Here is a 26,443-nt window from a genome sequence, read left to right on the forward strand (position 1 = left end):
ACATGTTTCAGTGGTTATTTTTCCCCCAGAATATTAGAGCAATTGGAAATATTCAAAAATTAAAGTAGGTACATTAGAACTTACAACATTCTATTAAGTTGAAAACCTTTATTTATGTCCAAACAGAATTTTATTACTATTTTAGCTGAGCTTAACTTAATTAAAAACTATTCCAGATTGTCACTTGGTCTGGAGAAATTGTCAAACATAGACATTTTCTCAGTTAAAAATGAGATAAGCAAAGAAGAGCATTTTCAAAACATTATCAATGAATTCGCATCCACTTAAGCCAGGGACACACATTTTACCCCTTGCTTTGGGCTCCAGTGTGGCTTGGTGTGGCACTAGTCTTTTAAATTCTTTGATATTTTGTTTATCATAGATTTTTGGTGTTGATCTTTTGAAACACCACATTTCGATCTTGTTCATTTTGATGACTCTTTTAGAACACCCTTAAAATTTGCACCTCACTCTCCTCACCCTAGTCTCACCCCTGCTATGATACTTCTGTTCTGTTGCAAATGCCTCTTTGATTTACCTTCCATTCTCATCCCCTATCTCCTTATATCCCTAAATGACAGGGGGAAGAGGTCTATTCTAAGTATCTTTGAAGAAAAGGGCATATCATTCTAATAAATATACCAGACAAGCAATTAAAAAACTAGAAGTCTTGCATTGTTAGCAATATAAATCTCTTCTAATCTCCTGTTGGCATTCCATTTTGGTAGACACCAAAAATGTGAGTAGACAAGCACAAGAAAAAATAATGAATCCTCCTTTCACTCCTCCAGTTCTGTTGTTGCATAAGGAAGGGAAAAAACTCAACTCAAAACAAAACACTAAATTCCCAAATATCACTAAATGTTCAACTTTCAAAACAGAAATTGTAAAAAATATGTTCTTGGTTTTACACGCTTTTGAAAACTTACTTTTCCACTCCAAATAAAACCTTGTGCAGTTTCCACATGGGGCAGGGGAATCTAAAGCTTTATTTAGGTATGTGAACTGATGGCAAAGAACAGAAGCTTCAGGAAATAAATCAAAGGGTCGGAAGGGAAGAACGAGGGAGGTCGTGCACATCACTGCACTTACGCTATTCATTTTAGAAGCCACTCTTGCTTCCCACTCTGTGCTCTTCCATGCGATCCTTACCTTTTATAGCCCTCGTAGCTGAGTTTTCACTAAATAAAGTCTTCAGAACAAGAATTCTGTCCATTCCCATCGCACCACAGCTTGTCCAAGCTCTGGACCTCATGACCTGCAAACATAATCGGCCTCCAGTCCTTTCTGAAATCTACCTGGCCTGGCGTGAGCAGGTTGTGTTCCCACTTCAGCGCCTCTCACCGGCACCCCTCTGTCTGTTCTAGAACCACACCACCGCCCTGATGTCAGCGCTACAAGTTAACATGTATGGGTTCTTTCATGCCATATTGCCTTCATAGGTGGCCATCTCGTGGACAGCAAGGTAGAATCTAGTGACACCTAAGTCTTTGGTAAGTAGTCATAAATGAACAGAATGGCGAAATTCCAAGTAATGTGATAACAACCATTAACATTTACTAAGCATTTATTAAAAACCAGACAATATTCTAATAGCAAAACAACACTATAAAGTTTGTGCTACTTTGTATGCCTAGTTTATAGATGAGGAATCTGAGACGGAGAGAGAGGAATTTATTTACCCAAGACCTCACAGCTGATAGCAGTAGAGCTGGAATTTGAATTCAGGCAGTCTGGCTCTGGGTCCAAAGCTCACAACCAGCACATTGTATTATATCAGTGTGTGCTATTGATGGGTAATTGACACTCCAATGTGGCCAACACTATCTGGCATTGGGGGGACTGTGATTTGTCACCACTGTAATCTATCATTACCATAATCTCTCATCACTGTAATTCTTCACCGCTGCTTCTTGACTTAAGCACCACCACTAAGCCTGCCATTTAAGGGCTTCTGCCCTCTGTGCTGGCCAGCCTCTTTACCGTGTCCCCAGACAGCTGACATATTTACTTTTATGACCAGGCCCTGGTTCAAGCTCCCTAAACATCCAGGCCTACTGGCAACCTCTCTAGCTCTTTCAGAAGCTATCCTTGAGACTGTAGGAAACACTTCTTTCTCTCCTCCAAACTCCACGTGGATTTATGGTCTGGAGCACTGGTTCCCTTCTTTGCCAACACAAAGACCCCCTTGGAATGTAAAAAACTGCCCAGCTCAAGTGCCTGTATGACAGTAAGGACATGGTATCTAACGTGGTAGCTCTCAGCCAGCAGTTCTTACTCAGCTGCTCGTTAGAATTACATGGGAGCTTTTCAGAATCCCACTGTCCACGCTGCACCCCCGAATACATGAATCGCAATCTCTAGGGGGTGGTGCCCAGGCGGAGCTGTGCTTCAAGCTCCCCAGGAGACTGGAACGGGCAGGCGACGCTGAGAGGCGGCGGCCCAGCACGGAGCATTTTGCACTCCGTGACGTGCTCAGGGACATGCCTCCTGTCATTGTCACCCTGTGGGCCTTCTTCAAGTCTGCGAGCTCTTCGAGTCAAGAATTTGCCTTGACATTTTAAGCTTTTGCTACTCCAAGTGTGGACCACGGAGCAGAGGCATCACAGCCTAATCGGGCGGCGGTGGGGGTGCTTGTGAGAAATGCCGTCTCCCCGACCCCCTCTGCTTGAGCTACTGATTCAGAAATGGCCTTTTAACAAGACCTCTTGCTGATGTGCCTGCATGCTGAAGCTGGAGAAGCACGCCTTGAAAGCACGAAGAGACTGCCTACAGCTGGAGGGTTAGGACTTTCAAGCCTCAAAAGGTCATTAAAAATAAACATTTACTTATTAATATATGTATTTTACCTCATGACAGCATTATCAACCTTCCAGGCTGCTGCTTGACCTGTACCTAGAGGGAAAAACCGAACACTCTCTTCTCCTCCTTATTAAGCAAGTCTTCTCCAAATGTTTTCTAGTCTCTCCCATCTCCAGAGGTCCCATGAGTTCATCTCCCTTTCCCGGAAGCCCTGACACTCACCTAAGATCTTGGCCTTATTCCTACAGGGACAGGGAATGGAAGAGGCCGCACAGCTGTACGGTTTGGGATGGGCTCTCTCCTTTTCCTAAGGGGGGAGAAAGGCTCACTTCTTGGCATCTATACGCAAAGAACATACTCGAAAAACCACATAAAAATAACTTCTATCACTTATTCTTCAAAGTGGAATATTTATCTATGTAAAAATATGAAAGCAGAAATCCGGCAAGTCAAAAATCAGTATGTTTTCTAGCCTTCCTGTAGAGAAGGGTTACAAATGTTGCTTATGGCGGATTCACAATCAGAAAGGCCGCCACGTCTGTTTTCTTGCACAGGGGAGGGATAGAAGGGAGTTCATTTAAATTCTGGTGGCACAAGACCTACTGTGAAGAAAAGCCATTTGCTACTTTAAATTAGAACTTACACTTTGATGATAAATAGGAACCTAGGAAAAATTTAAGTGAGCCCAATTCTCTGATGTGAAAAGCAAGACCATGAAATGCCAGCCGTTTTATATTATTTGAATATGTTTTTGTTCCCTCGTGGCTCTTAGGGCCTGAATTCAGGCAGAATGTCTTACTTGAACCAGAATTTGTCTTGATAACGATCAGCACAGAAATGGATTTTAAAAAGTGCTCTTGAAAGGATGAGCCACTTAAGAATTCTTCCCTGCTCTGCAGGACATGGAACGACGCAGGACTGAACAGTGCTAATAACATAATGACCCAGGAAAGAAGGAGGCCTGAAAAATGTGCAATTCCTTTCCACCAAATTTCACTAAAGAACACAACTTTTAAACACCTGAAATAGTTTTAAATGAAAATTAGTGCATCAAATTTGACATCAGTATAAAAGAACAATTTAATTTGTGCCCATTTCACTGAGATATCATTGAATAAGATATATCATTACAGTATTTTATATACGACTAAGAGAGAAAAAGTGCTATGAATTAATGTAGGACACACCAGTGATTATAAGATTAATCTCAATTTTAGAGACGATAAAACATGGGGGGAAATGTGCCTTAGAATTGTTGAAATTCAGTAGCTTAAAAGCACAGCATGAAGGCTACTTTCATGAAGGCTAACAACAACTCTTCCTGTTACCAATGTAAGGTTTGGTGTCATGGTGGCAACTTTGCTCCTGGTTAATGATGCAATATTATCCCCTCAACGGCTTTGTTAAATGCTCAGCACGTCCATACACTCTGCCTCTATAGCAAATGGTACAGATACATCGTAGAATCTGACTAGTGTAAAGATTCAGTGCTTCCCCTTTGGGGGAAAAATGGTGGCAAACCATAGCCTAGAGCAAGGCTTATATTTTCCTCACTGCAAACATGGGTGCATGTGGGGACCAGCGATGGAGAGCCAAGAGGGCGAACACCTCTAACTTCAAATGAGTACCTAGGCCTTTGCTGAGGCCTGTCTTGTGGTTTGGTAACGTGCCGGTCCTGCTGGTAAATTACACACGTAAGACGCATCCAGGCGCGGCCTCAGGGGCCCCTAAGCATAGTTTTCAGATTCTAGAAGTGTAATCACTGATGCACATCATAGTTAGTTCTTGAGCTTCTTGCCAGTGGGGATTTAGTGGGGTTTTTCCCTAGTAAACACAGTCAAAAGGACCTTAAGGGTCTAGAAAAAGACAAAAATGAAACAGAAAATTCCATAAAGCACTTGCTGGTTTGATAAATGGATTGGTAAGACTGAAACATTTTCCGTTTAGGTGGACCGATCAGATTTGCCAGAAAGTCGCCAGAATTCCACTTCAAGTAACCCTTAATGGAGTTGTGTAACCCTTTCTAATTCTTTGGAAATGAAAATAGAAATCCCCAAGGCAGCGTTAGGAGATGGGGGCACTGGCATACTCACGACGACTGCGAGGCCTTCCTTCTGAGCAAATAGTCCACTACGTCAGGATCGGTCTCCAACAGGCTGATCAGCACTTCATTCTGACGATCTGGGGGGACCTGCAGGGCCAAATATTGAGGCATAAATAAAACCACTCCAGAAAGAGGCAAACTATGGTCACTGGCAACTTTACAGTAGCATAAGAGGGTGCCTTAAAAGGTGTAAGAGAACGGAAAGATTTGCTGGTTAAAACCAAACCTACACCAACCCATACAGCCAGTTTAATTCTTAGGACAAACGGAATGATTACCAAATAGTCAGATTCAATCTGAATTGTCACCTCACTTGTGCCTGGAGATAGAGCCTAACCATTTGGATAATTCTATTGCTCAGATGAGATTTTCTTCACTTTGAATAAGCACAACACTGTGCTTGAGAGGAATAGTGTTCATAATTAATTGTCCAAATGGGGACACTGTCTGGAGTTCATATTTATAACTATGCCAAGACAACAGGCAGAAATTATGACCGTCTTGGGAAGTTCTGGAACATATGATCAGTTTATTGAAGACAGGTCCTGGAGCCAGAGACTTGCTAGTATTTGAGTCCCAGTTCCACTCACTGGCCGGGGGACTTTTGGCAAGGTATATAACCTTTTCAGGTCTCAGTGCCCTCGTCTATAAACTAGAGATAACGAGAGTCCTCACCACCAAGGGCTGATGTGGTGACTAAAGAACTTACTGCATGTTGAAAACTTACAGCAGTACCTGGCAGATAGTAAACACTAAAAAAAAAACGCTGACTACCACCTGCATCACTTTGTCATTCAGTGCCTGACTTCAATCCTTTCTTGTATCCTGGTCCATCAGTGATGAGAGGTTTCTCCCTTCATGATTTCCCGCGGCATTCACTAGAGTTCTATAGATTAGCTTTACGTGTTTCTCTAAGCCGAATCCAGAGTGCATTGGAAGATGGCCTTACCATCCTAAATAGCTCATGTGGAACTCTTCTATGACAAAAGATTGAACTCGACTCCAACAGTTTTCTGCTCCTACAGATGCTGGTAGCTCAACGAAAGAAAATTCAAATTACTGAGGGAAAATAAGATTTCAGCCTAATTCTCTCATATGTGGGCTCAGAGACAAGACTCTTAAAAACTGTGGGGACAAATCTTCTGAGAATAAGTGGCTGATGGAAGAATTTGCCTCTTCCTTCTTGTAAGGACTCAATTCTTTTTGAGCTCTAAGAAGCTGGGAACAATTGTATTAATAAAAACAGGGATGAGAAAGCAACAAAATGCTTTCCTCCTCCCATAAATCTGTTCTTCCTACTTCATTCTGAATCTTCATTAATGACATTGCCAAACCCTAGTCACACAAGCTCAAAATCTGGGTTGTATTCAAGCTTCTGTGTCCTTTCCCCTCCATTTCAGAACCAGAGGACCTCGCTGATTTCCTCTCCATGATGCCTGTTACTTCTTTCCTCTCTTTTCCATTCCAACTGCAATGATCCAACTTTGAGCCCTCATTACCCCTTTGTAGTGGTCATCTGCTGGCCATTACCAGCCTTCGCTTCCCTCTTATAACAATCATATCCCAAGTTCCCTCTGGAGAATTAACTGCTCCCCAACCTCTAGCTCCAGGTTGAGGCGCAACTCAGCTTAGTTAATGATCATTCCATTCCCAGACCCCCACGGTTGCCTGAGAGATGAGCATGTGACTTCATCAGAAGCAATGAAAAGCTGTGAGAATTTCCCAGAGACTTCTGAGAGACAGGATATAGGGCCTGAGGACTGCACTGACAATTGAAGAAATAATTCCAAGAAATGGAGAGAAAGAAAAGAGATACTGTGACATCATTTGAGTATTCAAGTCCTAGATCAAGCTATGCCTGAAGCCACATTTGCTCTTGGATTGTTCAGCTATGTGAGCCTCCAAATTCCTTAAGCTAGTTTGAGCTTTTAGTTGAAAAGAAAGCTACATCCCTGATAGGCCTCTGATACAGCAGCTCGCTAACTCGTGCCCTATCTATTTCCTTCAACATGCGCATCACATTTCTTCTCTGCATGGTTGTCAGAATGCTCTGATCAAGACACTTGATTTGCTCAAAACCCTTTTCATCCCTATGGCTGAAGCCCTCCACTTGCTTGCTTGCCTCAATCTGTACTTCCCATCTTCTCCCCTAGCAGTCATCCTTACATACCTTCTACTTCAGTACAAATGTGCTTCCCACTCTGGCCTTTTCCCACCTCATTCCTTTAATTCATTACATAAATATTTGGTGACTGCTTACTGAGTGCCAGGCACTGGATGCTGGGATTCAGCTACAAACCAAACAGACAAGAATCCATGTCTCCTTGAAGCTGACAGTGAATATGGGAAGACTGGCATTAAACAAACAAATAGAAAACACACATGCATCATGGAGAAAAATAAAGCAAAGAAGGGCAATGAAGAATCCTGGGGGGTGGGGTGCAATCAAAAGAGAACTGTCAGAGAAACTGACATTTCAGCAGAGAACTGAAGTTGATGAAGGAATTGGAGAAAATCATTCCAAGCAGAAGGAAGAGAGAATTAGCGAGATCTTGAGTCAGAAGCAGCGAGGAGACTCATGAGGTTGGAACAGGGTCAGAGGAAGAAGGCGAGTGGTAGGTAGGAAGTAGGTCAGGTAACCAAGGCCAGATGCTGTGGCGTCTCCTAGGTCATGATAAAGACTTCTGATCTCCATCTAAGTGGGTGGGGAGCCACTGGAAGCTTTGAGCAGACAACTAACATGACTTGTCATCACTCTGGCTGCTGAGTTGCTAGAAGATTGCAGGGAAGCAAGGGGGAAGCCAGGAGTACAGATAGAGGCTGTTGATACATCCAGAAGAGAGATGGTGAACTGATGAGAATTATCTGGGTCCTGGAGATAGTGAAGCTAGAGATGACAGCATTAGCTAATTGACTCGATGGACAGAGAGAGGAAGAGGGAGAGGGAGTGGAAGAGGAAGAAGAGAGGATGACGTCAGCATTTGGGGCCCAGGCACCCAGAGGAATGGGCTTGCTGTTAGCTGGTTCGGAGCAGCTACAGGAAGAGGAGGAGGCTGGGCTGAAGATTAGGAGTGTGCCTCTGGTATAAGAGTGAGAGGCCTGAGAGACAATCAAATGAAGGAAAGATCTAGCAGGTGATTGGTGATAAGGATCTAGGGCTCAGGGAGAGTCCTGGGCTGAACATAGAAATTTGGGGGACACATACAGATGGTATTTAAAGTTCTGTGACCGAATGCAATGGCCTGGGAATGAGAATGGAAGAAGAGAAGTGGCAGGACTTGGGGGTCAAGCCTGAGAGATTCTGTGCTCTTACTTTATGGAATACATTAAATAAATAAAAAGACTGAGAATTTTTACAAACAACATGACCCAACACAGATGCGTGATTACATGAGGTTTTCAAACACTAATAGTCAAAGGGGGAAAGTGAGAAGAGACAGAACTCATTTTTAAAAACTGAGCAGCAAAGCAAAAATAATATAGGCCCAAAATGTACAAATTGGGTTTTTTTTTCTAAAAAAGAAACTTCCATGAGCACATTAGGAAAATAATTTGTATTTTCATCCAGTTATTTAATTTAAATTCTTCTGTGCTTGGACATATAATACAAAATTTTGCTCCCAGCATCAATTCATTCCCACTAAGAATAAGTAACTGCAGGGCATGGCCTTTGGAGTGGTGCAAACATCATAGTATCAGTTCTTGGAGAGTATACGGTGTGTCTAATGATAAATTATCAACTCGGATACATTATTAGAATAGGTTACAGGAAGTATCACTGTTTAAAATGAACTGTCCATAAATTATTAAAAACTATTCTGCAATTCAGAGTTTTTACTCATTTAACTAGGCTTGATTCCCAACCAATTATAATTATTGAGGTTTATTTTATGTAGCATACGTGACCTTGACTTGGTAACAAATGCAAATAGAGAGGGTCAGTGCTATAAACCTATCTCTAGTTTCTTTTTAAGAGACCCATGACACCGTTTTGGCTTGGAGACACTATATTACAAATAAATAAAGTGTAAAAGTTAAAAAATGTGGATCTACGTATTGCCGGAAGGGTAGATAATATTTTCCTATGTATTATGCAAGGCTGACTACAGTGTACATAATCCATTATTTTAATTAATTTATTTATAGCCCATCTTGTTACAAAATGATTTAAGGTAGCTTCCAAAATTCATATGATAAAACCATATTTTTTTTTAATAAAGGAATGGTTCAGAAAATTGGAGCCAGTGGGAAAATGAGGGTAGAGAATTTGGAACGATGCCTGGAACTGACTTTTAATATTCATACAATGACATCCAGTGCTGTTTTCCCAATAATTCCTCTCATCTTTGTCCACATTTGCACATTTCATTTCCAATTACTTAATAAAAATTTCAAACTACTGGCTCAGTTCAATTGGATAAGCACTCATTTTCTATTAATTTAGATACTTAACAGAGAAACAGAAGTCACGGGAATGAACTGACAGGACACAGCAGCTTACAGTAAGCAAGAAGAAGTATTCAGGCAGACTGTTCACATATGCATTCCTTTCTGAAATTAGGATGCTGTCGAAAGAATATCTGATCAAGAGTTGATGGCTCCCGAGGTCCAGTTTTGGCTCCGCTGCTTACAATTAATGTAAATTTGCACACATCAACCATCTTCTTTAGGATTCTGTTCCTGTATCTGAACATCTGGACCTCTGCTATCTGTCCCATTTGTCTTTATGGAGATGTTATGGGGAGCTAAAGGGCTAACAAATTTGACAGTGCCTTGCCAACTTGCCAAAAGGTTTAGAATAAAAGATTTTATTGGAAATAAACAGAATAAATAATAAGTTAAACAGTTAAAGAAAAAATAAAAGAAGATAGTGTGGAGATGGTCAGTATTTGTTCTGAGACTTTTGCTTTAACTGGCAGTCACCTGCTGGTTAAGTACACCTCGTATAAGCGTTCCTCTCATCCTGTGCGCCTGCAAAGAAACATTCTTCTTCTCTTGTGCTTAGCCCTTCTGGTGGTTAACTGAGTTATGGGGTTTCCTTTCCAAATGTGTCTGCTCTTAACATCCTCTTGAATTTCTAGAGGTACACGTTGTGACCTCTTGGTCCCTCAACTGCAGTGGTTTTGAAGCCAGACTCTGTGTAGCTTCTCCCTTCTGGTTTTTTCTCCTCTGCTAGACCTCCAGTCCTTGGGCTGGTCACATCACTGGAAGGCAGGGATGACCTGACTTGACCACCTGGAACTTACCCAGGCTTTTAAGGCTACATTTCTCTGTCAGCTGGCCTCCTTCACAGCTAAGCCAAGATCATATGTGCCAATCCTGGCCAAGGTACCCTGAGGGGGGTCTCGTAGGAGCTTCTGGAGAAAGTTCTCCTCCATATTGACAGGAAGTGCATGAGAGGAAACATCTCTCTTTGTGACTGGATGTGACAATGGCTGCAAGAGGTGCTGGAAATGACTGCTGTCTCTTGTACCTGAAGATGGCGGAGCAGAGAGAGCGTACGTGCGAGTCAGCTGCTAAAACTGTGCCCCCAGGCTTCTTATCATCTGAGGTACTAAATCCTCCTGTTTGCAGCCTCCTACAGTTGATTGTTCTCCACCTTGCAGTCGAAACTCCTGCCTGCATATCCATGACCCTTCACCCACTTACTTACCCACTCACTCCCCCACTCAATTTTATGCTCCTCCAAACCACAAGCTAGGGTGGTATTTTCTATGCAATGGATAGTGAATAAATTTTGTTGCAATGGCTACATAATAATCAAAAATAACCCAGGACTATTGGTCTTCATGGTGTACACTGGTGATGTTGCCTTTGTCTAGATGCTTCTCTCTGCTTATAAGTAGTACCAATGTCAGGCTCTAGAAAAAATTCCTTGCTATTCATTTCTAGAGTTGGAAAATAAAGTTCCTTTTCCAACTGAGGATCACCAGAATTTTTCTAACAAGTTCTTAAACCACCATTCCCATCAACAGAAAAACTCTAAAAATGAAAAATATGACTCAATAATCAAAAATGCTTCCTTTTTCCTCCTGGGATTTTGTGCATAGTGAAATGGAAGCTAAGGAGTAGGATCGTGCAGAAGACATTACTTTTTTAAATCAACCAATTCTGGACATTTCAATGAAGGAACCAAACCCATCCCAAAGGGTTTCTTCACTTACAATTTATTGTTTCAAATCAAAATCTCTACTGGATTTTAGTCTACTTAGTAACTTAGATGTTTTCTAAGGGTACCATTTATAGCTGTGTTTATCTAGTGACTCAACTCCTTAGATTTTCGTGTGTTCCTTCAAAGCATAATGCTATTTCAAAAATCAAAAGAACTCTGGACTCTCCTGCTTCAGAGAAAAAATGTAAACACTGCACATATGAAGGAATAAAACTGTCACAATTAAAATCCACCTTATCAAATTAAAAATGAAACTTTGAATGATTGCCTAGGGTATAATTGCTATTTTGCAGTTTATTCCATAAACCACAGAGAGGGAAAAACGGTTCACCTTTCTCCGTTTACTAAGTCACCATGACAAATCATCAAGGGCATCTCATGGAGCACTTCCCAGGGCCTACCCCACCGTCCTTGCCACTAGGTGTTTCACACCAATCCGCCACTTTGCACTGAACCAAGAAGGATGCTTTGCATTTAAAACTCTGTTACTCCCTGGCAGAAGGAAATGTCACTGGAAGTCATGATAACATTTTTTTTAAGCTAACAAACACACTGAAAAAAATCCCTTGGGCTATTTATGGGAGCAAAAGCTCAAAACATGGGCAGGTCCTGCCTAGAACTTTTACGGAGCTCTGTTGTGAAGGATGGCTTAATATTATGCAAGCAGGTCTGGGTGCATTTAAAGGGTCAGAATGCATTAAGCTCAAGAAATTTTTCTCACATGCCTGACACATGCCAGACAGCGTTTTTGGCAACTGGGGGCACATTAATGGACAAACAGAGTCGAAGAGCCCAGGAATCATGGAGCTGTGATGGGGGATGGTTCGAGGAAGATGAAGAGCAATGAGCAGGCTTTGCTCCATGGCAACAGGTTAAAGGAAGTTGAAACAGTCCAGGTGTAATAGCTGCTTCTCCTCTCCACCTGCGTGTGTCACCCACAGGACATGCATTCTGTCGCTGCAGACAGGGACCAGGGGAGCAGGCTCTGGCAGGAACACTGCTGGCTTTGGCAGCCGTCTGCTGGCCTGGACATCAAGTGGGTTGATGTTATGATCAGTCCAGAGAGATTAATGCTCTTGAAGGTCTCCTTTCCTCCCCATTTTCAAACTGGCTGAAATATTCTTTTTCTTCCCCCTCCTACCCCCACCAAATGGATTCCATATCTGAGACGTCACATTAAAGCATCTCAGCTTTTGTGCGGGGAGGCATCATGCTGTAGAAATAATTCACTTAGTACTTGCATCACTTGGGCAAAAGACCTTGACTTACTCCTCTTGAATTGGTGAAATTTAGATAAGCCTATGATGTCCATAACGACTAGCCCGACCCCAGGCACATAAACAGTGGTTATTTAAAAAATAGTGGTTATAGAGAAAGGGAAATGGAAATCATATGTAATTATCTGGATATGTCGTTAGGAGATGGGTGGTTATCTGATGACCTGGATGGCTTCTTGATGCCTTTTGACTTGGCATGCAAAAGAAATTTTAAGTAAATGCAGTTTGTGCCGGGAAAGAAGAGAACACAGAGCAAAGCTTGGCTTCTGAGCTTGGGATCCTCATCACGGCCTCTGACCCTTGCTCCCAGCAGTTCTCATTCGAAATTTCCCACGTGCGCTACGCTGGTCCCCGGCTCAGGCTGACCAATCAGCAGGGTGGGAACGCTCTGGCGTTCCCACGTCTCCACTGCGCTCGGCACTTTTCATCAGCTCACAAGGGCGGTGCCTTCTCTTCTTTCCCTCTCTCTCTCAAAAAAAAAAAAAACAAAAAAACAAACAAACAAAAAAACCCATAGTAGTATCAGCCCTGAGACTGAGCTGACTCTTTGCTCTGCTCTGAAGCTCTTTTTAATTCCAAGAGCCACGATGAGTTTCTCTGGTATTCCCAACATCACTTAGGGAAGCCACAACTCTCAGAACAATTCATGTGTTAATGATTTAGTCAGTGAATGCTTCCTGCCTTACAAGGATACCAGTGGTCATTTCTAGATCTGCGTGATTCCTCTATTTCCAGTGTTCCGAGAGAGCATCATTTTATGTTTTCCAGTTTTTAAATAGTTGTTGATATCAGAAATGGAGGGTTATGATTTAAAGTTGACGGAATCTAAGGAGTATGGCCACTGACCCCCAAACAAACAAACAAAAAACAAAAATGCAGTTTTTTTCTTGCAATACGTTATCACAGTATCTTTTAGCAAATAATTATTGAGCACTCATTTTCTGCCAAGTATTTTCTAGGTGCTATAGATATCAGAGAAGGGAACAAACAGAAATCCCTGTCTTCATAAAACTGGCATTCTATCAAGTTTCAACAAGCATAATAAATAAATAAATTACACAGTGAGTTGAAAGTGATAAGTGCTATAGCAAAAAGAAAGAGTGAAGGACTGGCAGTATACCTGTGTGGGAGCAGGTCACAGTGTTACACAGCGTGGTTCGGGTGGGTGTCACTGCAAAGGCGACACCTGAAGGTGTTTTAATAGGGCAGGCAGCTGATTAATTTAATGTAATAATAGCAGTGATCTTATTTTTTGAGTGCCTAGTATATGTCAATTCCTGTCCTAAGTGCATTAAAATGTCATTTCTTTTTTTTAAATTGAAGTGCAGTCAGTTATAATGTGTCAATGTCTGGTGCACAGCACAATGTCCCAGTCATGCAAATACATACATATATTCATTTTCATATCCTTTTTCATTAAAGGTTATTACAAGATACTGAACATAGTTTCCTGTGCTATACAGAAGAAACCTTTTTAAATCTATTTTTATATACAGTGGCTAACATTTGTAAATCCCAAACTCCCAAATTTATCCCTTCTCACCCCCTTGCTCTGGTAACCATAAGATTGTTTACTATGTCTGCGAGTCGGTTTCTGTTTGGTAGATGAGTTCATAGTGTCCTTTTTTCCCCCTTTTTTCTTTTTAGATTCCACATATGTAAAATGTCATTTCTAATTCTCAAAATAATCCTGTAAAGCTTCATCTCATTTTTTTTTTTCACTAGAAAAATGAAGACTTAGGGAAGGTAAGCATAGGGCCAAGATCACATAGCAAATACCTGGCTGAGCAGAGATCTGAATTCTGGGAGCTGATTCCAAAGCTCATGGCCTTCCCACTATCTTGGGTGTTTCCCAAGATGTGCTTTCCCAAGGCATGGTTAGGAAACTGCCAGAGCGCCCTGGAGGTGTCCATTAGAAAGTGCACAATTCTGGGCCCCATCCCAGTACTACTCAGTTTGATTATCTGGAGTGCAGCCCAGGAATCCGAATGTTTGGCAAACTTTGTTTTGTGACTCTCCTGCACGTTCAAGTTTGAGAACCATTATTACAATCTGCTGCCTTGGTCTTTTGATAGAGTGGTCACGATGGCTGTTATCATGACCTCCTTTCAGCTTTAGGATTTCCAACCCAGTGCCTGAAAAGCAAACAATGGATACAAAAGATTGTCCTAGCTACACTCTTGAACTGTGTGTCCACCTCTAAACCTGGGTACCTCTTCTGTGTTATGGGACAAAGCCAGGTTCTTTTCTGCCCTTTCCCACTAACTCAGATACTGGCCACTTGGGAGAAGCATTCTCAGTATGAGGAAATGAAGGACATTATAACACTCGGAACAAACTTTGGGTCCCTGCCAGGTCTCTGTGGGTTTTTACATCCCTTCCATGAGTTCTGTGGAATCACTCCCTTCGGGGTGCATTCTGTCTTTAAGGACAAACTCACAGCCACCTTTTCTAATAAATCTTCCTTTCTAACGCAAATGGGAAGCAATGCCTTCCTCTCTGAGCTCATAAACCCTTCCAAGGACCATGAAACAGCACAGTTGCCAACTACCTTTAACCACCAGGGCCTGTCTAGCTTTATCCTTCCTTGTTTGGAATTTCTGTGCTATTTCTGAAAGCTTCTTAAAGCAAAACAAAAGGAAACAGCTATATACATGATTGAATTTCTGTCCATCCACACAGACCAGCTTCGCCAACTAGCCACCAGCTTTGGTATAAGAAACTACATTCTGAAATGCCAAATATGCCAAAAGAATCTAAAAAGTGATGTGATTAATTAATAAAAGAGGTGAAACTAGTGCTAGGGCATAGAATCATGCAGATTTTAGAGCTAGAAGGGATCTTGGTTACTGTTCATTGTAACCTAGTCTTTTGATCACTAAAGAAATGGAAATCTAAGAAGAAGGGGTCACATAGCTAATGCCTAGTAAAGACAAAACTATAGCAAAGTTTTCTGGTTCCAAAGCCAGATGTCTCTTTACTGACCCAGGCTTGGGACCTCTCCTCCCACTTCACTGTCCCTTTTCTCAAGATATAATTCTACCTAAGGAGATCAAGAATGCTTATGTTAATGGCTAACTTATTCTTGAGAAAGGTATCCTTAATTCCTCTGTGCCCAAACCTTTTCATAAGTATAAGGAGTAAGGATAGGTAAAACGGAAATCGTACGTCACAGAACTACCGTTGAGTCATTCATTAATCACCCAATATTTCTTGTATTTCTACCATATGTCAGGTGTCACAGGGGCAATGCAGTAATGAACAAAAATTCAAAATAGTCAGGGAGCTTACACTGTAGTGGGGAAACACAAACAAGCGAAATTAGTAAAACCCTTATTAGTAGTGGTCAGTGCTAAGAAGAAAAGGCAGGGAAAGGGAATAGGAAGTGAGGATGCGTGTGTGTGCTGGTGGTGGTGCGGCTGTATTTTAGACAAGGAGGCCAGGGAAGGCCTCGCTGGGAAGTACAGACCACAACTGGGGTACGCAAATCAGAGCTACTACCCAAGAGGATCTCGACATCAGTCTCAACAGGGAATGGCAAACAAAGATCAGATTTAGAAAATGTTGGAAGATATGGAATATTGATGCTCTTCTGCTCTTCTTAATAATCCAGGCAGCAGGAAATGGAAGCAGAGGAATGGTACAATTAAAATGGCAGCAACGGTACTTTCAAGGAGGCCAGGAAGAGATTTGTTAGTATGTGAGATGAAAAGAAATGCCTGATGGTTTGTGGTTTCATATAAAGAACTTTGCTTAGAATATGGAATTTAGAGAACAGAATTAAGATTGACAAGAGGATTATACTGTATAGCACAGGGAAATATACACAAGATCTTGTGGTAGCTTACAGAGAAAACAATGTGACAATGGATATATATATATGTTCATGTATAACTGAAAAATTGTGCTCTACACTGGAATTTGACACAACATTGTAAAATGATTATAAATCAATAAAAAATGTTAAAAAAAATTGACAAGAGGTATTATTTTGTTTAAAAAAAAATCCAGAGAGCATGAAGTAAGGCCAAGACTACTTGGCAAGATGATATATGACTTAAAACTTGATTAAAATGTTGAAATATTCAGACATTTGATTCATCCAAATATGTAATTAATTACGAGGATTTTGACTCAAGTGTGGAATTTATAGAGAGTTAACGAAAATTTTCACTTTTTTGAGAGCTTTCTGCATGCAACACATGGGCAGTGCCTCAGAGACTCAAAGGGGATTGAACTTTTCACTGTGGTTAAATCCATTTTCTCTTCCTCCTGGGCATCTAGCAGGAATACATTTCTCAGCTTCCCTTGCAGTTAAGTATGGCTTGTGGCTGAGTTCTGGCCAATGGGATTTGAGTGGACATGACGGATATCCCTTCTAGGTTTGGCCCATGAAATCCTAGGGGATTAAACAGTCTCAAGATGCAAGGAGCTGGGGTTCCTGAATCACTACCTGGAAGGCTGTCCGCTAAACATCTGATTAAACTTCATGTGAATAAGATATTTATGTCTGTTGTGCTGAAGTACTGAGACTTGAGCCAGCTTGTGTTGTCCAACTAGTATAATTAATTAACATTTGCATAGAATTTTATGGTTTGCAGAATGCTTTCACTTATCAAATTACTCTGGGAATCACCCTGGGAAATAGGTCTTATTTTCATTTTTTCCCATTTCCCAAAAGCTGAAATTGGTGCTTATTGAGTATTGAATTACTTGGTCATAATCACATAGGTGAGACCCAGAGGGCAAATATTCTAAACCACTGGCTCTCAAATTTACAAAAACAAAGTGATTTAAGACAAGGGTGGATATATATGACAAACCTACAGCCAGCATAGTACTCAATTGTGAAAAACTCAAAAGCTTCCCACTAAAATCTGGGACAAGACAAGGATGCCCACTATCACCACTCTTATTCAACATAGTCTTGGAAGTCCTAGCCACAGCAATCAGGCAAGAGAGAGAAATAAAAGGGATCCAAATTGGAAAAGGAGAGGTAAAAGTGTCACTATATGCAGATGACATGATACTATATATAGAAAACCCTAAAAGGTCCACACAAAAACTACTAGAGCTGATCGAAGAATTCGGCAAGGTAGCAGGTTACAAAATTAACGTTCAAAAATCAGTTGCATTTCTTTACACTAACGATAAATCAACAGAAGAAGAAAATAAAGAAACAATCCCCTTTAAAATAGCACCAATGTTCATAGCAGCACTATTTACAATAGCCAAGACATGGCAACAGCCTAAATGTCCATCAACAGGTGACTGGATAAAGAAGATGTGGTATATTTATACAATGGAATACTACTCAGCCATAAAAACCGACAACATAACGCCATTTGCAGCAACATGGATGCTCCTGGAGAATCTCATTCTAAGTGAAGTAAGCCAGAAAGAGAAAGAAAAATACCATATGAGATCGCTCATATGTGGAATCTAAAAAACAAAAACAAAAACAAAAACAAACAAACAAACAAACAAACAAAAACAAAGCGTAAATACAGGACAGAAATAGACTCATAGACAGAGAATACAGACTTGTGGTTGCCAGGGCGGTGGAGGGTGGGAAGGGATAGACTGGGATTTCAAAATTGTAGAACAGATAAACAAGATTACAGTGTATAGCACAGGGAAATATACACAAAATGTTATGATAACTCACAGAGAAAAAAATGTGACAATGAGTGTGTATATGTCCATGAATGACTGAAAAATTGTGCTGAACACTGGAACTTGACACAACATTGTAAAATGATTATAAATCAATACAAAATGTTAAAAAAAAATAGCACCCAAAGTAATAAAATACCTAGGAATAAATCTAACCAAGGAGGTGAAAAATTTATACACAGAAAATTATAAAACATTGATGAAGGAAATCAAAGAAGACTTAAAAAAAATGGAAAGATATCCCATGCTCCTGGATTGGAAGAATCAATATTGTTAAAATGGTCATACTGCCCAAGGCAATCTACAGATTTAATGCAATCCCTATCAAATTACCCAGGACATAGTTCACAGAACTAGAACAAATCATAATAAAGTTTATATGGAACCACAAAAGACCTAGAATTGCCAAAGCATTACTGAAGAAAAGGAGGCTGGAGGAATAACTTCAGACAACACTATAGAGCTACAGTAATCAAGACAGCATGGTATTGGTACAAAAACAGACATATGGACCAATGGAACGGAATAGAGAGCCCAGAAATGAACCCCACAAGCTTTTGGTCAACTAATCTTCGACAAAGGAGGCAAGAATATACAATGGAATAAAGACAGTCTCTTCAGCAAATGGTGTTGGGAAAACTGGACAGCAGCATGTAAATCAATGAAGCTAGAACACTCCCTTACACCATACACAAAAATAAACTTAAAATGGATCAAAGACTTAAACATAAGACAAGACACAATAAACCTCCTAGAAGAAAATATAGGCAAAATATTGTCTGACATACATCTCAAAAATGTTCTCCTAGGGCAGTCTACCCAAGCAATAGAAATAAAAGCAAGAATAAACAAATGGGACCTAATGAAACTTACAAGCTTCTGCACAACAAAGTAAACCATAAGTAAAACAAAAAGACAACCTACGGAATGGGAGAAAATTTTTGCTAATGAAACCGACAAAGGCTTGATCTCCAGAATACAGAAACAGCTCATACAACTCAATAAGAAAAAAACAAACAACCCAATCCAAAAATGGGCAGAAGACCTAAACAAGCAATTCTCCAAGAAAGACATACAAATGATAAATAGGCACATGAAAAAATGCTCAGTATCACTAATTATCAGAGAAGTGCAAATCAAAACTACAATGAGGTATCACCTCACACCAGTCAGAATGGCCATCATGCAAAAGTCCACAAATGACAAATGCTGGAGAGGCTGTGGAGAAAAGGGAACCCTCCTACACTGCTGGTGGGAATGCAGTTTGGTGCAGCCACTGTGGAAAAGAGTATGGAGATTCCTCAAAAGACTAGAAATAGACTTACCATATGACCCAGGAATCCCGCTGCTGGGCATATATCCAGAAGGAACCCTACTTCAAAAAGACACCTGCACCCCAATGTTCATAGCAGCACTATTTACAATAGCCAAGACATGGAAACAGCCTCAATGTCCATTAACAGATGACTAGATAAAGAAGTAGTGGTATATTTATACAATGGAATACTATTCAGCCATAAAAATGACAACATAACACCATTTGCAGCAACATGGATGTTCCTGGAGAATGTCATTCTAAGTGAAGTAAGCCAGAAAGAGAAAGAAAAATACCATATGAGACCGCTCATATGTGGAATCTAAAAAAACAAAAAAGGATATAAATACAAAACAGAAACAGACTCATAGACATAGGATACAAACTTGTGGTTGCCAAGGGGGTGGGGGGTGGGAAGGGACAGACTGGGATTTCAAAATTTGTAGATACTGACAGGCATATGCAGAATAGATAAACAAGATTATACTGTATAGCACAGGGAAATATATACAAGATCTATGGTAGCTCACAGAGAAAAAAAAGTGACAATGAATATATGTATGTTCATGTATAACTGAAACATTGTGCTCTACACTAGAATTTGACACAACATTGTAAAATGACTATAACTCAATTAAAGGATGTTAAAAAAAAAAGACAAGGGTGGAAATAAATCTAGCACAAGGCACTTGATAAATATAGACAAAATATTAAGGAGATTCAAAAGAGGGAACTAACATACTTGGTTGAAGAATCCACAAAAGGTTCTAGAGGAAGAGGTAAAATTTATGGTGTTTGCAAATTCAAAAGAGAAATGGGAGAAGAAACATGGAGAAAGTTCCTGTAAATTTTGACATGCAATAGGAGTAGTGAACAGAAATAGGAGAGAGTTGGCATTTGTTCTAATGATTCAAGGGAAATTGGAGCAGGCAATGCAGTTTTCTGAAGGAAAACAGGAACTGGTTATTCAATACAAATCAAAAAAGTATTTATTGAGTGCCTGCCAGATGGAAGGCCTTCCAAAAGTGTACAGAGGGTACAGAGAGGAGATAACAAGGGCACAGCCTGTATTTTAAATGTGTTTATAATCTACTGGGGAAATAGTCATAAATGACTTCAACACAATGCTGAGTCAGATAAACATCAATAGGAACAGAAATGGGTTGAAGGCAAAGAGAAGTGACAGGGAAAGTGACATGAGAAGGACACAGGAAAGATAGATAAAGCTTCATGCAGGAAGTAAAATGTCCAGATTGACCCTGGAGGAGGTCCCATTGCTGAGGATGGTTACAAATACATGAATTCAGGAGGGCCACATATAATTTCCAAAAAGAAGGGTTTTAGCAATTTTGTTGGATAAGGACACTGCTTTATAAATAAATAAATGACTCTAAAACATGACCATTGTTTAGGGGACAGCAAAATGAAATTTATCATTTGGATATGTTTGTTAAAACGTGGAATCACAAACTTAGAGTGACATCATAGGTATGTAAATTTCTATTCCTATTGAAACTGCCTGGCTTCCAATGAATTCAGTCAATGACCAGTGCTATGGACCAGAAGGTGGTGTGCCTAAATTTCATTATGCCACCAAAGGGCAATTAATAGGCAGTTTAGTGAGATGTTCTGCTAAAGAAGGGCCACCTACCATGAATAGGGCTTCATAATTTTCAATCATTTTCTGCACCACAGCAATGATGGCTGTGCTCTCTTCAGCCCGGGCTGAACTCTGGACCGAGAATTCTTTGTCTGATGACTTCTGCTTGTGCAGCAGGTTGGGTCCAAATATGGTGGCCAAGTTTAGAGATGTCATTTTGTTCCCAGTGACCTATAGAAGCAGAGAATACAAGGATTGCTGTTATTTGTGCTTTTCAAATTGCTAGGTGGTTCAGTAATCAATAGGCTCTTTTCCCTTTCCTTTTTCATTCTGCAAGGCCTACATCATCTCTGTCAGAATCCATGAAGGGCATCGTCATTTTCCTTTTGCTTCATATCTTGGATTGAAGTTCATAGCTCAGTGGTCATCTCAATATCATATTGAGTAAAATTTTATAACCATTATTTATTGTGAGGCTGGTACTATAGAAAATTCTATCCTGTCTGCTCTTTAAAAATATTGATGCCCATCCATCCATTCATCCTTCCATCCAACCAACTATCCATCCATCCATCTATCCCTCCCTCCATCTATCCCTTCAACCATCACTCCATCATCCCTATATTAATCCAGCCACTCAGGACCCACTGCGGGCCAGGCATTTTTCATGGATTCTCATTACTTTAGAGTTTTTCCAGCAATGATCACAACACCGTCCCTATATTAAAAGGGTCATAATCTAGAGGGGAAATAAACTTATCAATTATAAGTAGTGAGTACAAAGTATGAAACTATTAACTCTGGAGGCTGCAGAGACACTCCAAAGAGATGGCAATATTTGCATAAAACTTTAAAGGAAGAACAGAGTTTGCTGGGCTGAGAAGCAGAGGGGCAATTTCACAGTGGTCAGAGCACCAGATGCTAAGGCAGAAGCATGTAAAACACTCCCAGGCACCCAGGAAGCTCAGGGTGGCAGAGGGCTCTGCAGGAAAAGGCAGGGAAGGGCCAAGGGAGAATGTTTGCACGTGTCCCCTGTTGGGCATAACTATCCCTGGGTTGAGAATCACTGGTCCAGGCAAATTTTTATTTCTCTTGTTGAAATTAGTTGAAAATCTTGGAATGCCCAGGTAGGTATGAGGCCCATGGCTGTCTGGTGGGGACCCTTTGCCTAGGAAGACCTGCACAGCCTTTGAGAGGCACCTGGGTGTACACCATAAGATTCAAGCATAAAATCAATCCCTCATTGGCGGCTGAGACAAAGCCTCCTGAGTCCCAGCTTTGTCCTGTGGAGCCCTGAGCAGGTGGCTGCCCGGCTGTGCAATACCAGAGTGGCACACGGGATATGTTATTTTTAGAAGGTGAGGCTGTTTTCAGGTTTGCTGCTGAGTGAAATGATTTCACGTGGTAAATATGGGGAATTTTCAAGAAAATGACCTTTATGTTTGACTGTTCAATTATTTTTTCCCTTTGTTTTATATCACTGATATAAAACGTGGCAAGTTTTCATGTTATTTTTCACTTCTCTTCCTGGAAATTCATGGTTAAGGATAAAAATCAAATATGCATCATTTTAAAATGCATCCCTTTAGAACTCAGAGGCATTTGGAGTGCTTCGCTCTCCCTTCTTAAAGTAATATCAGGTATTTCTCATTTTAAAAAAACATGATCAAATAGAAGATTTTGTTTTCTTTTAAAAGAATGTTTAGCACAAGGACCATCCGGAACTCTGCTTCCGCCCTCCTTCTCCTGTTGCTATTCTGGGAATGCAATACAATCTCTCTACAAAGCTGCACAGAGATCCCAGCTGCAGACCATGCTGCTGTGTCTTGTTAATGCTTTTTTTGTTTTGTTTTGGCTTTGCTATACCATTTTTTAAACTGGAAAGGAGACTTGCTCATAGATGGCTTCCACCCTTGCTCACCATCATCCATGTCTATATCCATGTCTATATCTATGTCTATATGACTATATCTATATGACTGGGTAATATAATCTGTACTTGGGGTTGATCCATTATTTCGTTTTCAGCCAATTCAAGGAAAACATTTATCTCTACTAAATAAGCATCCTAGATCATTTCTAAGCCTAATGTGAATAGCTCACATTTATTAAAAGTTTAGTACGTACAGTCACTGGGCTAGGGCTTTCCAAAGGCTGTTTCAGTTCCTCCTCACCATACACTTACGAAGCCACTGTTGCTGTTGTCCTTATTTTACAGATAAGGGAAGTGATGCCCAGAGCCCGGAGCCAGGAGGTGGTGGCGCTGAGAAGCAAAGCTGGAGGCCCAGCCTCAGGGCTCCAGGCAGCCTCCCTGACACTCACTCTTGCTGGCAGAGCCCGCATAGTGGGGATGTGGGAAAACTGGCTCCAATGCCGGGCCGGGACCGGGGTGAGGACAGCGAGGCATCGGACCTGCTACAGTTCCAAAGCCAAACTCCCATTTCTAGAGGCATGCACCTCATCAAAGATCAGTCATCCCAGCCCTGTGTTGGTGATTTGTAACTTCTTTTTTGCCTCACAGACTCTTTAAAGAGCTAGAGGTCGGCAGTGGACTCTCTCACCAAAAAAAAATATACGTTCACACCACATTCTCCATGCCAGGCCAGGGGGCTCTTAGACAACCTGAAAAACCACTGCTCAAGAGCTTTCAATTATGCTCCTGCAATATTCTTTCTAGAAGAAATAAAATCTTTCTCACATTTGGGAATTTCTCTTTTCCCCTAAGGAGCAAAGCAAAGAGCACACTAAACAAAATGGAATAAAACAAAACAAGCACAAGATAGCAAAACACCACAATTTGATAAAATACCACTGCTTTTCCCCCAATTTTTCTCATGCTCCTTTTTTAGACATCTTTAAGATCCCATTAGTTGGTGATGCATTGATATTTAAGCACCTATTAGAAAAGAAATATTATGTTCACTTTGCAGAGGAGGAAGCTCAGCCCTCCCCCTAGCCCCAGCTCTGTTTCCCTTCCTCTTCCTCTATTTTATAAAAACAACGATGTGAAGCAAGGTGCTCACAGAGCCTGGGTGAGCCTCCAAGCTCCTTGATGCTCTAGTTTAGTTTTCTTCCATGTTGCAACCCATAATAACCACTCAACACACAGATAACACATCTAGCACAAACTAACAAATAGGTAAGAGAAAAAGTTGGAAAATGCTTTGTTTTTTGACCGTATTTTACAACTGGATTTGTTTGTCTCACTCCAGGCTGCCTATTCTGTACTCTCTACCTGCTCAGGTCAAACCAACTTACAAAATATTGAACAAAGAACCTGTATCTAACGCCTCTGTTTCCATTCTTCCCTTCTGCCAGAAGGGGTTTTCAGCTAACTCCATCCCTACATCATGCCCATGTGGCTCATTTACTGAATCCCTACACATCCTTGGATGTGTAGTTTAAATTCAGTCTCCTCCACGAAGTCATTCCTAACCTTTCTGGCCCAAGTTCACCACTGCTTCTGCAGTGACTCTGTTCTGCATTCTCCAATTCTGTATTTGCCTTGTGTTTTCACTCCCTCAACCTCCTAGATGCCACAGTATCCTGGGAACAGTAATTAGAACATTCCTGAACAACGTTCACTGGTTTGGAGGAACAAAGAGTAGGCGCTCGGAACACACGTGATTCAAATACCAAGGCCATTCTTATATGGAAACATTTATCATGTGAACTGCTGTTTTCCATACTGCCAATCACACAAAACCTTTCTAACTCACTCTCTCCCTGTCTCTAACAACCTACAACATGGATTATATCACCTTAGTTGAATCCTTCCAGAGATACTTGGCTTAAAAGAATCAACCACCTACTCCTTACAAAGGCATTCAGTATTCTATGAACATAACCCAGTTTCCCCTCATACCTCACCAGTACGTTCCCACTCTGCAGCCTTAACTCCAGCCCAAGATGGTTGTGTGGGCTACTTGTTTTCCGGTAAGTTCTAACCATTTCATGGAAGCAATGCTCTCCACATATTTCCCCTGTGGCTTCAATTTTTGGTTACTAGTCCTTCATTTAAATTCAAGGTCTAGGTCAAGAGTGACTAAACACCTTTGTAATTTCTTGCTTTCCTGTACAACTGCCATTACCAGAATATTTTTATATTTCTTGTAATAAACTAGTTTTCTGAATGATTGTGCAGTACCAGTTGAGTAATTTTTATCTCCAAAGTTTAGATAAAGAAACTCAGAGTTAGGTTAATTGATTTTTCCAAGAACACATGACCAGTGAGTTATAAAAGCTACCACGTGTTTTCAACCAGGGGTGATTTTGCACCCCTTCCCCCTCCCCAGAGGAAACCTGGCAACGCTTAAAGACACTTTTGGCGGTCACAACTGGGGTAGGTCGGGGGGAGCTGCTACTAGCATCAAGTGAGCAGAGGCCAGGGATGCTGCTAAGTATCCCACAATGCACAGGTCAACCGCCACAATACAAAATTACTTGGTTCCAAGTGTCAGTCATATGGAGGTTGGGAAACTGTGAGCATATCTCGTATATATATGTATAATATGTATAATACATATTTATAGCCCCTAGCACATAGCTGGCACATGGTAGGAGATACATAAGTGGCAGCTAGTGTCCTAGCTTGCTAAGTTCCATTGGCACCTATCCAAGAATATTTTCTCCTCTTTGCCATAGGCAATGCAGTCTTGTTTAGCATTTGGACTGAAAGAATGTCTGAAAAATGATTCTAAAAAGGCACAAGTGAGTCCAGCTGGACATTTTGCTTTCCTCATTGCCTTCTTAATCACCTAAGACCTGACTTTCTTCTCACATAGTACTTAAGCAACATCAGGGAAGTAATTGACATAACTAGGCTTCACCCAATGATTAGGCAGATGACTCTACACCTTCTCTTATATCTGTAGTCAATGAAGGCTGACACCCAGACGGGTAATATGACTACTTAACAATTACGAGAATTATAGGATATCCATGGAAGAGCCGTGTCTGCTGAAATAAGGTGTCAGTGCCATGTTATGAAACCTGAAGCCAGCAGAGGTTCCACTAATAACTACTATAGAGAGAAATGGCTAACTCAGGAAAGTTCCATTTTCACACTGATAGGGAGGATGACGATAAGAAATGCAGAATTGCCTTTCTGGATTAAAGTGAGAAAAATTACATATGACCATGGCCTTTGGGAAACAAATCTGACAAACACAGAAATGAATCCATAACACAGCTGAGTTCTACTTAACAGGACATAACATGAAAGTTTCTGGGGTAAGCTGGCCCTTGGCTCCTTCTTGTTGATTTACAATGCATGTTAGCACATTAAACAGTCTGAGATCCCCTGGGGAATCCAAGGTGAAGGAGAAGTATGACTGCATAGTATCAAAAAAAGGGAAACAAGTCTCTTGCTAAGGAGAAGATTAAATAGGTTGCTTGCTAATAGGCCACTTAAAATTGAGCAGCATCTCCTTTGTCCAAGGCTGAAACTGAAAAATACCTTGAAGCATATGGTTGTGACCAAAGAGAACCAGAGCCT

General features: G+C 40.9%; 1 protein-coding gene across 4 annotated transcripts in view; it reads right to left on the reverse strand.

Annotated features, from left to right (window-relative positions):
- Positions 1-26,443, reverse strand: part of ARHGAP6 (Rho GTPase activating protein 6) — a 447,389-nt gene that overhangs the window by 13,344 nt on the left and 407,602 nt on the right. For all 4 annotated transcript variants that reach the window (XM_074359699.1, XM_074359701.1, XM_074359700.1 and 1 more), the window contains exons 9-10: positions 20,998-21,177; positions 4,896-4,993 (exon numbers count right to left, since the gene is read on the reverse strand). In XM_074359699.1, coding sequence (XP_074215800.1) covers positions 4,896-4,993; positions 20,998-21,177 — 278 coding nt within the window. The remainder of the gene's footprint in view (positions 1-4,895; positions 4,994-20,997; positions 21,178-26,443) is intronic.

Source organism: Camelus bactrianus, chromosome X, assembly GCF_048773025.1.
Source record: "Camelus bactrianus isolate YW-2024 breed Bactrian camel chromosome X, ASM4877302v1, whole genome shotgun sequence".
Taxonomy (NCBI): domain Eukaryota; kingdom Metazoa; phylum Chordata; class Mammalia; order Artiodactyla; family Camelidae; genus Camelus; species Camelus bactrianus.